At 49.8% G+C, this 19,776-nt stretch overlaps 1 protein-coding gene across 1 annotated transcript in view; it reads left to right on the forward strand.

Annotated features, from left to right (window-relative positions):
- Window positions 1–19,160, forward strand: part of TIMM50 (translocase of inner mitochondrial membrane 50) — an 824,572-nt gene extending 805,412 nt beyond the window's left edge. The window contains exons 9-11 of the mRNA XM_069644285.1: window positions 7,410–7,566; window positions 8,168–8,274; window positions 18,617–19,160. Of these exons, the coding sequence (XP_069500386.1) occupies window positions 7,410–7,566; window positions 8,168–8,274; window positions 18,617–18,718 (366 nt within the window). The 3' untranslated portion in view covers window positions 18,719–19,160. The remainder of the gene's footprint in view (window positions 1–7,409; window positions 7,567–8,167; window positions 8,275–18,616) is intronic.
- The last annotated feature ends 616 nt before the right edge of the window (window positions 19,161–19,776 follow it).

Genomic DNA, 19,776 nt, shown 5'->3' on the forward strand with positions numbered 1-19,776 from the left:
CCAAAATCCAATCTCTCACGTCAAGTGAACTCCATCGCTTCAGCGGCAGCTTAGCCAAACTGCTTCATGCCAGCAGGCCCTTCCTCTCCACTCCCAACTGCCTAGCAAGAGCTATCACTGGAGCCAAGCTCGACTATTGTAACGCCTTATTTACCGGCACCTCTGAACGTAACCTGAGCAAACTGCAGACTAGCCAGAATAATGCACTCTGAGCGGCCATTGGCCTCTCCAAATCTGACCATATCTCGGAAGCCAGGAGAGCTGCACACTGGCTGCCTAGCCTGGAAAGGATTACATTCAAAGCGTTGTCCCTGGTCCACTGATGTCTCTCCAACACTGCCCTGACTTACCTGTTACATTGCGTAGAGAAATATGCTGCTGCCCGTCCTCTGAGATCATCAAACTCTCACCCCCAGAAGACCCCCAATTTCAACTGCATCTCAGTTGGGGGCAAGAGCTTCCCGGTCATGGCGGGCAAACATTGGAACCATCTTCCACTAGCTCTCAGAAAAGAACAGGCCTACTGGACCTTCCGCAGGAATGTAGACATGGCTGTTCAACTGACTGTATTCCTCCTAAGACTATTGCATCCCCTCACTGCATTGTCCCCCTTCCCCACTTTTTACTCTCCTTTTGGCAATGTAACCTGTAACTCTGCTCCTTTGTACCTTTTTTGTTGTTGTAATGTAACAAGTAACCTTGTATCCTAATGTAACTAGTGCCGAGATACCCAAGGGTTTTGTGCACCGTAACAAATGCAAAAAATGAATAAATAAATGTGTTGTGCGTATAGGATAGGGGATTTGGGGTGGGTTAGATAGGTGAAGGTTGGTGGGGAACCACCCATTAAAAAGAAATAAAAAGAAATTCATCAAAAATGCCCACGGCAAAAACACAAAGTAAAATTAGCCACGGTGAAAACCTCCACAGCAAAATGCGCGAAACCATGGAGCACATACGGCATTGGTGCCTCTAATGGTTTCTAATCATTAGAACGGTCTGGTAAAACACTGTAAGGATCAGTTGTTAACCAGATTGTTTTCTTGATTAGTTCGACAATGGTCCTCCACCAGAGGATTAGGGTGGGACATTTGGTCACGTAGGTCTGATTCTCCAGCATGGGGTCTGGCATGGATTCACATGCTCATGAATATTCCCCGTCGTCAGGCTGGGAATCCTCGGTAAAGAAAAAACCAGTATCAGTTTCGTTTCTGATCTGTCTTTCGTAGTAATAACCAATCACTGGTCTCTGCGTCATACTGACCACAGCCAATGACTGCCCTCTACCTAAGCACCGCCTCTGGCAGCCATCTTCAGATTTTTACCGCACGTTCATGTGTTGGGATCCTCGTGCTATTGCTCTCGAGCGTTAGTGCTATTTTTTCGCGCTTTTTCACAAAAACTTTTATTCTTTCGGTCAAAAGAGCCTCAAGCTCCACCTATCCTACATCCGATCAACGGGGACCCGTGTCGGATTCATCTGTGCCCCTCAAGGGTGAAGATTTCGTCGAGCTACACTTCGGAGGACTCCAGAAGCTTCTCAGGCCCGGTCTCGGAGATGGCCCAGGAGAAGGGAAGCTCGACGCCCGGAAAGCTGTTCAGGGCCTGCCCTGGATGCCAGCTGCAGAACGTCTTCAAGGAGGACGAACACTCTTTCTGCCTTTACTGCCTTCATGGGGACAAGACGCACGTGGAGAAGGACTGTGCGTTTTGCGGCAACATGTCGGAACGGACCATGAAGGACCGCCATCAACGTCTCGCCAGCTGGCTGGAGGGTAAGAGCCCGTCTGGCGAGAAGAAGAAGAAATCTGAGCGGTCTTCTAAGACCTTTGAGGGCGCCCCGGCGACGGGGGCCCAACATAAGGCCAAGCACCGCGAGTCCGCTGGCACCGGGAGCGCCGAACGGTCGGGCTCTACGGGCGCCAGGCAGGGCGCACCCTCCCCGGCACCATCAACCACGAGCCAACGCTCTGGGTCGGGTAAGAGGAAGGCCGAGCACCCGGCGAAGCTCCTGGAGAGACCCCGGTCGAGCTCTAAGGCAGAGGAGGAGCGTGGCAGTGCCCCCTCCCTCAAGGATAAGGCGGTGAGCGCACCTAAGGTGGTGAAGGCCTTGATCCATTCGACCAAGCCCTCTATCGAAACGGTCGCGGCGGCCCTGGCCCAGCCTGTGGAGGCTGCACCAGTGGTGGCGGCTTCGGGGCCCAGAATCTCCCTGCCTCCTCGGAGGGAGTCTTCTTTCGTGCCCATCGATAGGACCCCCGTGAAACCCTCCGTGGGGAAGAAGGGGGGGCAGGGCGTCGTCGTAGATTCGGCCTCAACCTCAGAAGAGGAACTGATCGAGGTCTTAAGCCACGGCCTAGGCGTGGAACAAGACCAGCCCGTCGGAATGGGCCCCGACGCAGGTGACGACGACGACATCGTCGAGGATACCGACGGGGCCCCTGCTCGCCCGTCGGATTCCCCTCTGCCAGCGCCGCAAGACAACTCAGCGGCCATTTTGTTGGCTATACAGTCCTTATGCTCCGAGATAAGGACGAGACTACCGTTACCGACGGAGGAACCTCTCCCGTCGGGGGATCCAGAACCGGGACCTTCTGGTGTTCCCCCTACCAAGAAAAGAAGGATCCATCCACCGCCTCCTTTTCAACCGTCGCGCCCCGTCCAGCCCTCCTCCCCGTCCACCCGAGGGGATGATACGGGGACTGACACGGCAGCGACGGGTACGGACGACGAGGCATACGACGAGGATTTTCCGTCGTCGCCTCCCACCAGGGCTTCTCCGCCCGACGAGATTGGATCGTTCCACTCAATGATCGCCAGGGCATCCGAGCTTTTCCAACTCTGCCCTGAGGAGAAGAAAAAGGAAGGCTTCCTTTACCAACGGCGCGAGACCAAGAGGAAGACGGTCCTCGCAGTGCCTCTGTTGGACGACATTTGGGATGAGGGCCTTTCCCTCCTCAAGAACCCTTCCACGACGCCAGCGAAAAGAGACCGGTACGAGAAAAAGTACCGGGTCCCGGACTCGGCCCCCCTATGCCTCCGGGCGCAGCCTACCCCGGACTCCGTCGTCTCCGCGGCAGCCAGGAAGAAAGCGGGGGGGGGTGCGGCCTCCACGTCGACTTCCCCGCCGGACGGCGAGGGAAAGAAATTGGATGCCATGGGGCGCAGAGTCATCTCGTCGGCGGCGACGACGATTAAAGCGGCCAACGCCTTGGCTATCGTGGCCCGCTACGACAGGGAACTCTGGTACAAGATAGCTCCCCTGCTGGATTTTCTGCCGGACGACAAGAGGGCGGAGGCCCTTGAGATCCTGCAGGAAGGTGAGGTGGCCTCGGACCACGCCATCACCGTGGCGACGGACATCGCCGACACTGGGTTCCGCCAGATGGGCAACGGCGTTTGCCTTCGACGTCGCGGATGGCTCAAGGCTACGGACTTTCGGCAGGACGTCCAGACCAGGGTCCTGGACATGCCCTTCGACGGGAACAACCTGTTTGGGAAGACAGTGGACGATTCCCTTCAGGCCATCAAGGCGGATACTGAGACGGCCCGGGCCCTTGGAGTACTGCAGCAACGGCGGACGCCCTTTCGGAGCGGCGGAGGCAAGGGCGCCTCCAAAGGTTCCGGCGGCGGTTTCGCTTCCTACCGTCAAGCGGCCCGCTCGTCGTCGCAAGAGGCCTACAGAGGACGAGGCAAGTCTGGCGGCCCCCGCCGTCGTCGCCAAGGAGGCCAAGGCGGCAAGGCCGCGTCCAAGCAGGATTGAACCGGCCGTGGGGTCGGGCCCCCACCGAAGCACCCCGGTGGGAGGCCGGCTGGCGGGCTTCGTCAGCGTGTGGGAGTCCATCTCCACCGACCGTTGGGTGCTGGACGCCCTGGCCCGGGGCCACGCGCTCGAGTTTCAAAGAAGGTGCCCGCGCGTCCCCCCCGTGGCCAGGAAAGAACTTCACGTCCCTCAACTTCTCCTGGAGGTAAAGGCGATGCTCAGAAAGGGCGCCATCGAACTCGTCCCAAAGAGGCTTCGGGGCTCCGGAGTCTACTCGCGTTACTTCCTCGTGAAGAAGAAGACGGGAGGATGGCGCCCCATCCTGGACCTGCGACGCCTGAACAAGTTCATCAAGGCGCAGAAGTTCCGGATGGTCACCCTCCAGCACGTCCTGGGTCAGCTGGAGGAAGGAGACTTCCTATCGTCGTTGGATTTGGAGGATGCCTACTTCCACATTCCCATCCTAAAGGGGCACCGAAAATTCCTCAGATTCGTGGTCCAAGGGCGTCATTACCAGTTCAAAGCCCTTCCCTTCGGACTGCGGTCGGCACCCAGGGTTTTCACCAAGTGCCTCGCACCGGTGGCGGCGCAGCTGCGCCGCGAGGGGATTCACGTCTACCCCTACCTGGACGACTGGCTCATCCGCGCCAAGACGAGGGAGCTCGCCGTGGTCCACACGGCAAGGACCGTCCAACTCCTCACGGACCTGGGATTCTCCGTGAACTACGCCAAATCCCACCTGGTGCCCGCGCAAGTCGCACTGTTTCTGGGAGCGAGGCTCGACACAGTGTCCCTTCTGGCCTCCCCGTCGGAGGAGAGGACCAGGACCATCTTGGGCAAGGTGCAACGGATGTTGGTGGCCGACGCGGCCAAGGTGAGGTCCATCAAGTCCCTCCTCGGGATGATGTCTTCCTGCATCTACCTCATTCCCATGTGCAGGCTCCGGATGCGCCCGTTGCAAGAGTTCCTGGATGCGCGCTGGATCCAGACGACGGGCAGCTTCGAGGAAAGGATCAAGCTCGACGAGAGTTTCCGACGAGCGATACGGTGGTGGGGCACCCGCGCGCATCTGACGGCGGGCATGGACTTCCAGACCCCAGCCCACCAGGTGACTGTGACCACGGATGCCTCCCTAGAAGGGTGGGGAGCGCACACCGAAAATCTGCACGCAAGGGGACTCTGGCTCCCGACGGAGAAGTCGCTGCATATCAACGTCCTGGAGCTCCGTGCAGTGTTTTGGGCCCTCAGGTCCTTCCTTCCGTCCCTCAAGGGCAAGGTGGTGAGGATCTTCACCGACAACACCACCACCATGTTTTACATCAGGAAACAGGGCGGAACCAGGTCCCCAGCGCTGTCCAAGGAGGCGCAGGACCTGTGGCATTGGGCCGTCGCCCAAGGGATTCTTCTGGTGCCGTTTCATCTGGCAGGGATAAAAAACACCATCGCCGACTCACTCAGCAGGGAGCTGCGCTCGTGCCACGAGTGGGAACTACGGCAGGATCTGGTGGATCGCCTCTTCCGACGGTGGGGCACACCCCAGATCGACCTGTTCGCGACGGCGACGAACACCAAGTGCCGGAGGTTCGCCAGCAGGTTTCCCCAGACGAGGAGCATGGGCGATGCTTTCTCGTTCCCCTGGGAGGGCCTGTTCCTCTACGCGTTCCCTCCCTTGCCTCTGCTAATCCGGCTCGTCAACCAGCTCAAGAGGTCACGGTGCAGGATGATCCTCGTCGCACCTGCGTGGCCGAGGCAGATATGGTTCCCGGACCTTCTGGACTTGTCGGCGTCCCCGCCGATCAAGCTGCCGGCGGACGCGGATCTACTCTCCAGGGAAGGAGGCGCCATCCTCCACCACGACCCGAAGTCGCTGAACTTGCAGGCCTGGCTCCTGCAGCGCTAGAGTTTGGAGGATACGACATACCGGCCGATTGCAGAGAGGTTCTTGCAAAGGCCAGGGCGTCCTCGACTCTTAAATGCTACGGACACAAATGGAAGAGGTTCTCTGTCTGGTGCTACGCACAGAAGATTAACCCTCTACGGATTACGGCTCCCCAAGTGCTGCCGTACCTGCTGACGCTGGCCAAAGCTGGTCTGGCACACGCGTCCATCAAGATTCATCTTGCTGCGATCTCCCGATACACCAGAACCACGGGCCGGACGTCCTTGTGGTCTCATCGTCTGGTGAAAGAGTTCATGAAGGGACTGTTCAGATCGTTCCCGCCGGTGAAGGCTCCGGCCCCGGCGTGGGAGCTCAACGTGGTGCTGACCAAACTCATGGGACCTCCGTTCGAGCCTCTGCACTCGGCCCCGTTGAAGTTTCTATCGTGGAAAACAGCTTTTCTCGTGGCCATCACCTCCGCACGACGAGTGGGAGAGATCCAGGCCCTTTCCTGCAAGGCCCCGTACTTGACTTTCCACGACACGAGGGTAGTGCTCAGGACGCACCCCTCCTTCATGCCCAAGGTACCGTCGGACTTTCATCTCAACGAACCCTTGGTGTTACCTGTGTTCTTCCCGTCGCCTTCGTCGCCGGCTGAGAGGACTTTGCACTCGCTGGATGTAGCTAGAGCGCTGAAGTTCTACGTGGACCGCACGAAAGGTTTTCGGAAGACGTCACAACTCTTTGTGAACTTTGGACCTGTCAATCAGGGGAAGGCTCTCTCGAAGGCTTCCATCTCCAGATGGCTCTCCGGCTGTATCATGTACTGTCACCGGTTGGCAAACCGACCGCTGCCTGGCCGTCCGAGAGCCCATTCCACCAGAGCGATCGCAGCTACCACGGCGTTCCTATCTGGTGTGCCCCTGCTGGACATATGCAGGGCTGCTACGTGGAGGTCGACGCACACCTTCACGAAATTCTACTGCGTCGACCGGGATTCCAGGGAGGAGTCCAGGGTCGGCCAAGCAGTGCTGCGCAACCTGTTCGCCTGAGGTGAGCCTGGTGAGGAGGTAAGATGCTTAATATTGAGTTGATGTGATGCTTAATGTTGAGCCTTTGCCACCTCCCGTGGTTGTGCATGTGTGTACTGCTATGTATTCTTTATTCATGAGCATGTGAATCCATGCCAGACCCCATGCTGGAGAAGGAACAAGTTACTTACCTGTAACTGTTGTTCTCCAGCATGGGTCTGGCATGGATTCACATGCGAACCCTCCCGCCTACCCCTCTGCGGCTCTTCACTTGGTCATACTGCCACTTCACGTGCTTCCAAATCTGAAGATGGCTGCCAGAGGCGGTGCTTAGGTAGAGGGCAGTCATTGGCTGTGGTCAGTATGACGCAGAGACCAGTGATTGGTTATTACTACGAAAGACAGATCAGAAACGAAACTGATACTGGTTTTTTCTTTACCGAGGATTCCCAGCCTGACGACGGGGAATATTCATGAGCATGTGAATCCATGCCAGACCCATGCTGGAGAACAACAGTTACAGGTAAGTAACTTGTTCCATAATGATCATTTCGTGATGGACCAGTCATTGTTTAGTGACTAGTAGACTGCATTGCCATTTACATGTTAATTGAACAAATGTTATAGTTTAGCAGGATGTGCAATGAATTTCAGTAGGGCTGAATTAAATGTCCTTAATTATCCCCATCTGATGCCTTCTGCTGACCTCTATGGTTCTTTTGCTGGTTATTCACAGGACATCTCCTGCCTGAACAGAGATGCCTCCAGGGTGGTCATGGTAGATTGCAACAAAGAGGCATTCCGCCTGCAGCCCTTCAACGGCCTTGCCCTGAAGAAGTGGGATGGAAACTCTGATGACAGAACACTATTTGATCTTGCTGCATTCCTTAAGAGTAAGAGGACAGGATGGAGTCAATAATTTGTGTAATACGTGGGGGTGTCATGGGTGGTGTTGCACTTTTGAGGCCATAGGGTTGGTGGTTGTTACACAGAGGCACACTATTTCCATTCCTGGTCTAATTTAGGTATACGTGAGATCCTGTATTTGTGACAGTCTATGTAAAATTCCCCATTTTCAAAGCACTCATGTACTTGATTATGTAGAAAGAGATCTACAAAGATGTCTAAAATAAGTACAAGCGAAATGGGAGAAGTGATTGTGTGAGATTTGCTTAGTCTCGAAGGAAACCTACAGATGGGCTGTCAAACCACTGTAGCGATTTGTATACAATTTCATTTAAAATGCTACCGTTCTCTCAAACAATTGACGCTTGTGCTTTAATCTGTAATGGACTATCTCATGCTTCGTCTCCAATATCTGGGCTCCATATGAAATATTAATAGTACTGTTCACTATGCTGTTTTTTTTATCTTGCCCACTTTCTTGCAAGCTGCACCGTCCTGTTTGTTTGGCACAAAGGATCCCTGCTTGTGTCAAGACCATGGCCCTGCAATCCTATCAATATAACACCTTTTCATCCTCTTCCCCCATAGCCATTGCTTTGAGTGGAGTTCATGACGTCCGAAGTGTCCTGGAGAATTATTCCCTTGAGGAGGATCCCTTGGAAGCATTCAAGCGCCGGCAGACCCAGCTAGAACAGGTCCGTATTTCACGGAGTGTGAGCGCATTGATCAAGGTTTGAGAATCTGGGGTGCCAGCAAGAAAGGCAAAAAATGTGAGTGCATCTTTCAATCAGGACAAGCCCTCTCCCCCGACACACTAGTTTTGTGTGTATCCTGGAGTCTATGTATTTTTCACTTTCTTAATACTTGGATTGATACTGGAGTTTGGTCAGAGAGGTGGTTCTGGTATGCAACCATCCACACCAGGTTGTCTACCAGATCAAGGAACATGGCATACATTTTAAGAGAAGATTAATATAATTCCACTTGTAAAAGCATAGCAGACTTTCATGAGAGTTTGTTGGCAGGTGGAAGGCTAATTCATGGAGACTGAGACAGGTCTGAGTCACATACTGAAAGGGGACTGTTCTAATCGATTGCTTCCTCCCGCCTATTACTCATTTTTGGGAGATTTTCCATTAGCCATTTGGACTGTAAAGTTTCAACAGGTTATCTAAGTGGTAGTGCTGCAGAACAGCCCACGCTTGACTTAGGAGTTGACTGTGGTGGATAACAAGTATAGTCCCAACTTTTCATGAATACCAAATGAGAGAATGTCTACTCATTATATTTCTATAAAATGTATTCAATGTCTTGCATCCGCCCTCCAATTTCTCATCTGGTTAGTTCCAGCGGCAGTTGTAATTGGAAAACCTTGCCAGAGGGTGTAGTGTAGCTAGATGACCATCCTCTCTGATGCTTGGTGTTCTCGACTCTCGACATGATGTTGCCCCTGCACAAATAGCACCCATTGCGCCCCCTTACCAGAGTTCCTAATTTCTTACTGCTTAGCAGGATGTTAATTGGTAAACCCTGTAAAAAAAAAATTGATTTGCATCGCTGTGCTCGGTCCCAAGCAGTCCAGTTCAAAATCTGTCGGGACTGCAGCTCCAAAATGTTAATCACCGACCCACGCAATATATGTTTGTGGTATCTGGGGTTAGACCATGATGTGGAGCAATGTTTTGTGTCAGTTGATGAATCATACATTTTTAAGGAATGTGCTACACATTTAGTGCTAGGTCACCCCTCTTCGAAGTCCCCTGTTCCTTCTCTCTAAGTCTTCAGAGGTTGACATGTGATCTGACTCTGGAGAAAAGAGATACATGGTCAGGTAAGAGACACAAAAAGACCTAGAAGAGATTGCACTTCGGCAGTGAGTCAAACCGCTCTTCTTCCTCTTATCACAGAAAGAAGAGGGGGGGAGGAGACCCAGATCTAGAAGGGACGAGTGTGAGGCTTCCTTGGATCTCATAAGCAGGATAAGGCCTTGTTTCTTTTGAGGTGTGCTTCTAGATAGGGGTCGTGTCAGCATCAAGTGGTGGTGATTTGCACGAATGACGCTACTAGTTCGGCTTTGACCTCAACCTAAACTGTTGTCTCTCAGTGCACTGTGCCAATGCCGGATGATAGGGATTCGAAGAAGGCTGGCCGCATGCTCTCTAGCTCAGCAACTCTGACATCATTTATTGCACTTGGCGCCAGTGTGTCGAACATGGTCAGCGCTTCAACGACTTTGCCAGGGCACTCTGCGGGTGATTTTCCCCCTGAGTTGAGGGCCCAGTTCTTTCAATTCTATGAGGCCAACCTTTGATGACATGAGACTTTTTCATTCAGCTTTGAGACCCTAGTGGGGGCATGGCAGGCCCCATCTATCTGATTTGTTTGGGCTGATCAGGCAGACTTGATGGATTTGGTGTCTGGCATCCACGATGCTAATGACCCTGAAACCTTACCAAACATAGAAACTCAGCAGGCTTCCCTGTACCGTCACCCCAGTGCACAGTTTAAGAAGGTGCCAGCTAAACCATTGGTACAATATCAGCTGACCGAGATTCTGGAAACAATTCTGAAACCATGCTTTCATTTAACACAGCTATTGTGGATCTGGTCCTAGCCTTATGGAAGAGGCCCTGTTGCACTCCTGTGCTGGAGAAGGACCTTATGAAAAAAAGCTGGTCATGGGGAACATGCATTCCTTTCATGTCACCCTTCACCTTAAGGCCTAGTGATGCAGACAGCCGCAGCTAACTTTAAGTCCCCTGTGTCATCTTCTACTCGCCCTCTGGTTAGGAAAGGGAAGATGGATGCCCTAGCCAAGAAACTCTTGGGATTGGGGAGTATGGTGCTAAATGCAGTGAACACATCATGTGTGCTAGGCAAGTACTTGCACACTTTCTGGGTGGTTATTTATGAGGCTGCATCACATTTACCAGAGGGTGAAATTCTGAATGATTTTCTGCCAGGTTCTGCATGTCAGCTTGGATGCAGCTTACTGCATTGTACTCTCCATGAGGATGTAATCGGGGATATGCAGTCTCAAGGCTGACACCTTTGGTGTTTGTACCTGCACATGGTATTTGACAACAAGCACTTGTTCAGACCCAAAGCTGACAAGTCGCTGGAGAGTTTCAAGCACTCGAGAATAACAGCGAATTCTTTGGGGTGATGAGCCCAGCAGCCTGGTTCTATTGTGCAAGGGTTTCCCTGCTTTACATCCCCCTCACCCAAAGGAAGTCCCAATTCCTGCACTGAGGGGATATACCTGTCTGGGCAAGGGCACTTTGAAGTGTCAGCGTCAACTTCCTTAGTACCCTCAGTGTCTTCTGCCTCGATGTTAGATTTCTCCCTCCCCACCCCCTGCACTGTCCCTGTTTGGTGTCATACCACCACCTTTTCAGAGAAATGGCAGGAGATCGCTTTCAACACTCGAGTTCTGCACCTGGTCCAGGTAGCCTATTGTCTCCCAATCCTCCAAAAGTTAGACAATCCTTGCTTCTGAGCTTGGATCTGTAGCCTGTGCTCCTGAAGGAGCTGGTTGCTTTATTGGCTAATGACCTCTGGAGGAGATTCCTGCTTCAGAAGGAGCGGGTTTGTACTCTGATACTTTATAGTGCTGAAGAAGGCATACACCCGCTGCTGGACCTCACAGGCTTGAACAAGTTGCTGAGCAACGTCATGTTCGGGATGGGTCACATTGAGAAAAATCTTCCACGCTCTACAGAGCCAGGACTGGTTGGTTTAGCTGGACCTCCAGGACACCGATTTCCATGTGCCAATTTACTTGAAGCATATGAAGATCCTGAGGTTAATTCTGGGGAGTACTCCTAACCAGTTCAAGGTGCCCCCTTTTGGGCTTACCTCGGCCCCCATGGTCTTCACCAAGTTGATGACAGTTGCGGCAGCTCTTATGAGGTGGGACAGGACTTGTGTCTTTCCCTACCCGACTGACATGCTCCTTCGGGGTTGTTCGCTGGGGCAGGTGTTGAGAAATCCTGAAGATACCAGCCAACTACTGCATGACTTGGGGTGTTCTCTGAATTTCCAGTAGTAGTGTCCCTTAGGGATGTAACGGTATAACGGTATACCGTTCAAGATACCGTGAACCACTCAATTTAACAATAATAACCGTCACATTTTTTATACCGGTATACCGTTTATACCGTTAAGTGTGCTTTTCAATCTGATTTGGAAAGGCTGCAGTAAGCAAGTGCTGCACAGTCTTGGTCTTGCACTGTTGGATGTGCCATCTGCCAAGTAGTTTTAGTTGGAGCAGTTTTTAATGCCATTCCATAAACCACACGTGCCTGACACAAAATCAATATGTTAGCAATAAGAAGAATAAATACAGTGCCATGTAGGGAAAGGGTTTACTTTGGGTTGGTGGCTTTGGGGTTTATAGATTTATAATGGATAATGTTTGCTAAACATATGACAATGGGGGATTTCCCTGGTTCTATAATTGAATTTACATATAATAAGTCACACTTCGAAATTCACTCATCTCTGTGGGTATTCCCTGCTGCCATACCAAAGGGTAACATGTCCGTGATTACATGAACACCTTTTGGCCCGCAAGTAAACTAAAGGCTGTAACGTAAAGAGAGCGTGCGTGTGTGTGTATGCGCACAAGCTTATACTACCATCAGTCTCCGTTGATCTGTGGCATGCAGGTTATAAAGATGGCAACATGTTCATCTTCACCAGTAGCCAGTAGGGGAGCTAAAAGCCAAAATGACCACTTAAGAAAAGCTATTCAGTTTGCTTTGCCAGTCGCAGCAGGGCTCCCCCCCCACCACATGTGTGTTTGGTGGAAGCAAGGGGTGGCATTTCAGTAGAAAGTAGCTTGAAAAGCCAAATTCTGGCCCTGGGTGCCTGGTTTTGTTTGTGATGATAAATCTGACAATTTATGACCTTTTAGAAAATATTAAGATTGGTTAACTCCACCTGCTATACTGCGATAACCATGATATACCGTCATTTGGCAGGAAGGTTATCGTACCGTCATAAAACTAATACCATGACACCCCTAGTGTCCCTTGACATCTGTTCCATACTTCCACACTATCTGCACACTGATTTTGAAATGCAATCCTCTCCGAATTCTTTTTTACTGAGTAATGCCTTGGACTACTAAAGCCTCTGGATTCAAGCCCTGCAATACTACGGGTGAAAAATGCCTGTCGATTGTGTGCTTCTGGTGCTTGGTGGTGACCATAATTTGGACGGCTGCCGTTTCTGACAGCCAATGCACCTAAAGGCTATTTTGGAGCAGGCTGCAAACGTGTTTATCTCCTCCCCAATAAGGACAGCATAAGGGCAGCTCCCATCCTGCCTCTAAATAAACTGAACACCTTCTGGACCAAACGACTCTATAAGTAGGTTGGACGTGTAGAAAAGGAGGAGTCACAGTCCTCTAAGACGGATAAGGAACCAATGCAAATGGTCTAACTATAGTGAGGCCTACATCCTGATGGGTTTAGCATATCACTCTGCGCCACAAAGGATCCTAAAGTCTTCACGTTGCCTGTCGCTCCTTGTGGGTTCCTTAAGGTATACCCATTTCTTAGAATTGATAATGCTTGTTATGCTGTACCCCAAATGGTGCGCCAAGTACTCCGAAGGTATCAAAGATTGGTTATTAGATGGATAAAATACGCCAAATTTCCAACTCTCAGATGCAAATGGACAATTTGTCAAATTGCCAATTGTCATGTGCCCGTATGCTGAGACGTGTTTCGGCCTCCCTTGGGACTTTTTTTAAAGCTGGGCTTGTTTTCTAAATGTTAATCGCTGGTATCAGTGTGAGATTATTCCATTACAAATATATGGGATAGTTCACTTAACCCTTCCTGTTATGGAAGGTTCTCCTGCTGGCAGAGGCGCTGTGCGTGCGATTTGGATTTTTAAAATTATTTTTATTTATAGTGAGGCCTACCATTCCTTTCCTCTTCCTCCAGAAAAAAAGTCAGTTTAATTTTGGATGACAACGGCAATGACTCAAAGGATACATCACCAAAAAGGAAACTGGTACCATTCCCCACTAGCTCCTACACTCCAGAGCACCCCAGCACCATCCACCCCCGGTGCAGGTGATGGAGTCTGAGCCCACCCCACCAGATGCCAGAGGCATCTCCTGAGAGCTTCAACCACACCACACGCAGGTTGGAGCTGTCCCCATTTCGATACCAAAAAAGGCCCGACATTGGGTGTACTAGCTGCAGCACCCAACTTAACCACTCGGGCCGGTACGGATCCCCGATTATCTTTCTGGGTAAGCTTTGCTCTCCAGACCTCAATTCTTCTCTAGAATGGGGAAAACATATGAGGAAGATGACCTGCACCATATGGCCTGGAACCCATGACTGTGGCTGGGTAGACTTTTCTCAGGAATTGTGCCCAGATGAGTCTTTGGCCGACTTGGCCTTGCCTGCATCTAAATTTCAGCAACTTCAATCTTCATGCTTGCCTGCTGAAAGGCTGAGATTTAAGTCATGGCACTTGTCAGATGATGTCCTTAAAGCACACTTTTCTGACATGACGCTTACCACTATATCTCTTAACGCCTCTAGAGGGCAAACGTTTTTGCCTTGTTAAAGTGATTTAGACCAATTGATCTGCTGCAATGCAACTATTCTTGCATTTCTTCTTCTGGATCAACAGGGCCTTTGGAGTGTCACTGCAGAGGGATAGTGTCCCACTTTTTTTTCCAGGCCTTTAAAAGGACCCCTGAGCGGAACACTTTTGTTGCTGCTATTCCTACAGTTATGCAGTTTCTTAACCTCTTAAGTGCCAAATCACTGTACCTGCGTGAGAAGTATAATTGATCTTAAATTCCCTATGGCGGCATCTATGGAGCCCTTGCATTAGTGATCTTTAAGACGACTTATGCTTTTCTGGTTGCCATCACTGCTGTTTGCAGAGTGAATGTACTCCAGGCGCTGTCATGTAAACCTCCATATATGGTCTTTGCCAAGGAAGCAGTCATGTTATGGGTAAGAATTACCTTCCTACCCAAAGTTGTCTGACTTATGTCTATTGTGAGACATCTGAGGGTATTCTCCCAAGTATACCTTGGGGAAACCCTTATTCAGATGGCATGGGGAGGGCTGGCACTCTCAGATCCCAAACCTGGGGGTGGACGAGCGAGGGAAGATCACCTGGCTAGGGGAGCCCGGGGTTATGCTCAGGGAAAAGCCCAAAGTGAGACACAGTATTATACTGAGGAGGAAGATGAAGGGGAGGATTTCCCTGAGGTTTTCCTTGGTTATTCTACATCGACCTCCCATCCATCCAAAGAAGCTCCCGTAACAAAATCCTAGCACCCCTACAACTCTGATAACCCAACTATGAACCCTGTCAGCCTAAAAACCACAACTCCCAGAACCTTGTTTTCCCGGTTTTCACCCGAATGCTCTCCATCCTTCGTCTCCACGCCCCTCTGGTTATTCATTTCCGAGTCAAAGTGATCACTGATGCATGAAGATTTGTTGCAGAGAGATTGTGCATTCCAGAGTCCTAGTGAAAGTGATAGGCGTTGTGAAGTATTGAATGATGGTAGGAATCCTACTCCCCCAGTCTATGAAAGATCAAATGCTGGAGAAGAAACTAGTTACTTAAAGTGCAACTCATTCTCCAGCGTTGACATATCTTATATATTCACATGGAACCCACCTGCCTACCCTATTGATGCTAGTCAATAAACTCAGGCACGTTGTGCTTATAAAATCTGTAGATGGGATGGGGGAGGCGTGATTTACAACTGCAGCCAATGTGTTTGGCACAGCATTTCATTTTAGCTGCAGTGTAATGCCCGTTCCTTATCAGCCCATTCCCTCAAGATCAACAACCTCATCACTTTCCATAACCTTGACGTTTTGGCCATCTCGGAAACATGGCTCCATGATGCTTCAGGTCCATCCTTAGCTCTGGCTAGCCCTACTGTCTACAAAATCTACCACACTGACCGACCTGCCTCGAGGGGAGGTGGCGTTGCCCTGGTAGCGAAAGACCAACAAATTAACACCCTTGATAGAAGGGAATACCAACCTCCTATCTATCAAGCTGTCCCCTACATTTACCTGCACCATTACCATCCGCCTCATTTACTGCCCTCCTAGCCCTACCCTCTCCTTCTAAATAGACCACCTCCACACCCTGGAGAAGAAACATCAAAGCCTCCTCCAAAATCATCCTCTTAGACTTAAACTTGGGCCTCAACGACCCCGAAGACACCCACACATCCTCACTAGCCAAGGCCTTAGATACCCTAGGCTTCAAACATCGTATTGACAACCCCACCCACACAAAAGGCTGCACCTTGCACTGGATTGCTGACCTCAACTGCATGCCCCTGGACCGACCACCACGTTATCCACTTTTTCATCCCACACCAGAAGAAATCTAAGGTCATGGCTGCACCTCTACCACCAGCACTCATGTGTAGCTCACAGAAAGTTAGCAAACTAAACCTATTGCCATGGCTAGACTCGCCTAACTTTAAACCTTCTTTCTTCAGTGGCCCTAACACCTTAGGGACCTATACGCTTCCACCTTATCCACAGCAGTCAACAATCACCCCGATAATCCCTCACAAAGCCAAACCAGGCAGACACCAGAATTACTATAACACCAGGCAGAACTACTGTGGCTAAAAATCCCATGCACGCGTCAAACCGTGATTTCACCAAAATCACCAAGCTCTATTATATCCGCTAAATCCAAATCTCACAACACTAGAATCTCTAATGCCAGTTCAGACACTATAGAGTTCTTCACCATTTTCAAAGAATTTGAGACCCCTACCTTCACCAAAGATGTAGCTTGGTGCATTAGCATCCAATCTACAATGCTCAACAAAACCACCTGCTTAACACTAAAATCCTGACCAATGAAGCCAACCTCCTCACACAACCCCTCACTTCAGCCCGCGAACCCCCCACTAGCCACCCTACCCCTAAATTCCACTTCAAAGAAACAACAATACCAGAAGTCCTAGCCATCCTCAAAAGCCTAAAACCATCCAGATACAAAGGAGATGTATGCCCTGCCTCTTTAATCAACGACTGCACTGTTTTTCTAGCCCCACTCATCTTTTCATTTATGAATGCCCCCTTCTCCACAAGTTCGGTGCTGGCCAGCCTCAAGGAAGCAAACCCCTTGTTAAACAAAAAAAAAGAAAAAAACGCTTTAGACCCTACTATTCCCACTAACTACTACAGGCCCATTACCACAGCCCCCTTCCTGCTAGAAATCCTAGATCGGGCAGCCTATCTACAAGTACAGAATTACCAAGAAACTAACAACATCCCCGGCATGAGGCAGTCTGGTTTCTGCCCAGGCCAAGGCATGGAAACAGCCATACTGGACCTAAAATAACAGATGGATGAGATTAGGGATAAAGTCAAGCCTGCACCACTCCTCCTAGATTTGTCTGCAGTATTCAACCTGGTCAATCATAAAATCCTTTGCCACCACCTCACTACAGCTGCCAGCTTCTCCCCATTTTCTACCGCATGGATCACCTCCTTTCTAGAAGGAAGAGTCATGAGAGTATTAGCAGAACACGCCAGTGCTTCTTCATCCCCTCTCCCTTGCAGTGTAACTCAAAACTCATGCATATCCCCGACTAACATTTTCACTAAGCCCCTTTTCGGCATCCTGGACTCCCTTAGCATAGCCTACACCAACTATGCTGATGACATACACATTTGACTCCCACTCTCAGGTAATTACAAGGACGACTCTGACAGCTCCAACAATATCTTCTCTACGATTCAGGCCAGGATGACAGCTACCTACCTGTGCCTTAATGGGGATAAAACTGAAATCCTTTTAGTTGGTCCCCCAGCAGTATTGAAAAAACTTGGCAGTCAATACACCTTCCACATCGACAATATCCTGATTCCAGTCTCATCAGTAAAAACATTAGGGTGTACCTTGACGCCACTCTCTTCATGGCCCGACAAGCGAATGCTATTGCATCCGCAGAAACCTATGCCACCAAATTTGTAAACGCCTCACAGCCTTTCATCTCCAAAGACTGTTGCCTAATTGCGCAAGCAATCGTAGGTGCAAGGCTTGATTACTGCAACGCCCTCTTCACTGGCACAACTTTTAAAAACTTGCAGAAACTCCAAGTGATTCAAAACAATGCCATGTGAGCAGCATTGAACATTCCCAAAAAAGAACATGTCAGCCGCTAGAAAAGCTCCTCATGGGCGGCCCATTTGAGAATGCATCATGTTCAAAATGCTGTCCATCACCCACAAGTGCCTTTCCAACACTGCCCCCCACTCCCTTACCGTGCTCAAACTATCATTGAAGTTCAATCGACTAGACCATCTAGGACACCTTATGCTCACCGCCTTCTACCAAAAATTAGAAGAGTAAAAGCTGGAGGCTCGTGTTTCACCCACATCGCAGTCAAACACTGGAATGCCCTCCGACCCTCCCTCAGAGCTGAACAATCATACTGGGTTTTCTGCAGAGCCCTAAAGACCAAGCTCTTCGAATAGATGGCCCTGCCTACCTCCGTCCACTTCATCCCTGGATTTGCACCTTCTACACATGTACTAATTATTCTGAATGTATTAATGCTTGCTTGTAATCAGCACCTTGATGTCCTCGGGTTGTTTGTGTACTTTATAAATGAAATGAATAAATTAAATAATTACTGGGGATTTCCAACCTTACTATTGTATAGCCAAAACATATGAATATATGAAAGCTACCAACACTCACTGGAGAACTAGTAACTGTTTCCTCTCGAATTGTTTGGCAGCTGGCAACTTTAGACCTTCCTTGATGTAGAATCCCCAATGGTCTCCTTATAGGGGAGGACCTAGGTGGTGTTAAATATTATCAGATTCCAAACAAAGTGGGTTGCAGGAGTTTATTGATGGGGATGTTGGGGTCTCTTGATAGGGAGTGTTGAATGATTCCATTGATTTATGTGGAGCCCTAATGAAAAGGCAATTCATAGTTTGTCTGGACTGATGGGTGATCTGATTTTTTTTTTTCTTCACATTTCATATACAGGAGGAACAACTGCGATTGGAGGGCCTGTCCAAAAACAAGACACAGTCGTTCTTCCTTGGCTCTGTGACAAGCCGCTTATGGCCACGCTCCAAACAGCAGTGACCGTGATATTTGTGAGGTGTGTCGTATACCAGGAGGGCCCTTTGAACTGAGGGGAAAGACTGCAGGCTTATGCTGGCAAAACTACATCACGGAGCCAAGCAGAGTCCACCCTCCCTGTCTGACCCGCACGTCCTGGAAATGACAGTTGGATTAATTCATACCTGCCTCACTTTTACTGCAGGGTTGTGGTCAGTATACCATGACAATAGTGAAGTTTCCACTTACTGCAAATGAAATATGAAGATCGAGGCAGTGCAAAGCGCATAGGTTCATCCCCATGACCTACATGAGTGCCCTATTATTGGATTTAAATTCTTGACGAACAACATCAAATTTGTCTGCACATTGAAATGTCATGTCCTGGATGCAGAGGACATTCTTGGTCTGCATATAAATTATTTGCAACATCTACAGGAATAAAGAAAGTTGTTGGTTGTAACAATCTGAGAGCTGATTATTGTGTCAGTCTAACTTTTGGAAATCAGCTCATTTCAGTTTCCCTATGGCAGAGGAAATACAAGCTCAATTAGTGCTTATTCTGACATACAATAGCAGTACTGTTTCCTGCAGAAGAAGCATCCATACCTTTGTTCTTGGTATTGTAAATATTCATAAAAGTTGTGAACTGTGTAATTAAGCAGCTGGCTGGCTATTCCTTGGATTCTCTGTATGGGGAAAGTGAGCCATGGAGAAACAAATGTGCTGGGCCCTCAATTTGATGTATTATCTCTATGGTAGCACAGCCTGGGGGGGGGCATACTTGTTGGCTCTGATATCTCTGCATTTGTATGGTGGCATGCATTGGGGCGACAGTGGCCGGGTCCAGTTTTTCAGGTATCTTTTACCATGCCATGGGAAGAGATGTGGGCTAGATGTGTAGTCACTGTACCCATTTGCGAGCATGCCAGTGAGTGAAAGTCTATGTGAGCCTTGAATTCAGTCTGTTTTCTAGCACATCTGTTCGTCATGTTTTTGCCATTTTATTAACACATTTTAAAAAAAATGTAATTTGGGATTTCCTCTCCTATAAAAGTGAGAGTCAGTACATGGCAAGGAAT

The sequence above is a fragment of the Ambystoma mexicanum genome, chromosome 2p (assembly GCF_040938575.1).
Source record: "Ambystoma mexicanum isolate Mex_15411 chromosome 2p, UKY_AmexF1_1, whole genome shotgun sequence".
NCBI classification, from domain to species: domain Eukaryota; kingdom Metazoa; phylum Chordata; class Amphibia; order Caudata; family Ambystomatidae; genus Ambystoma; species Ambystoma mexicanum.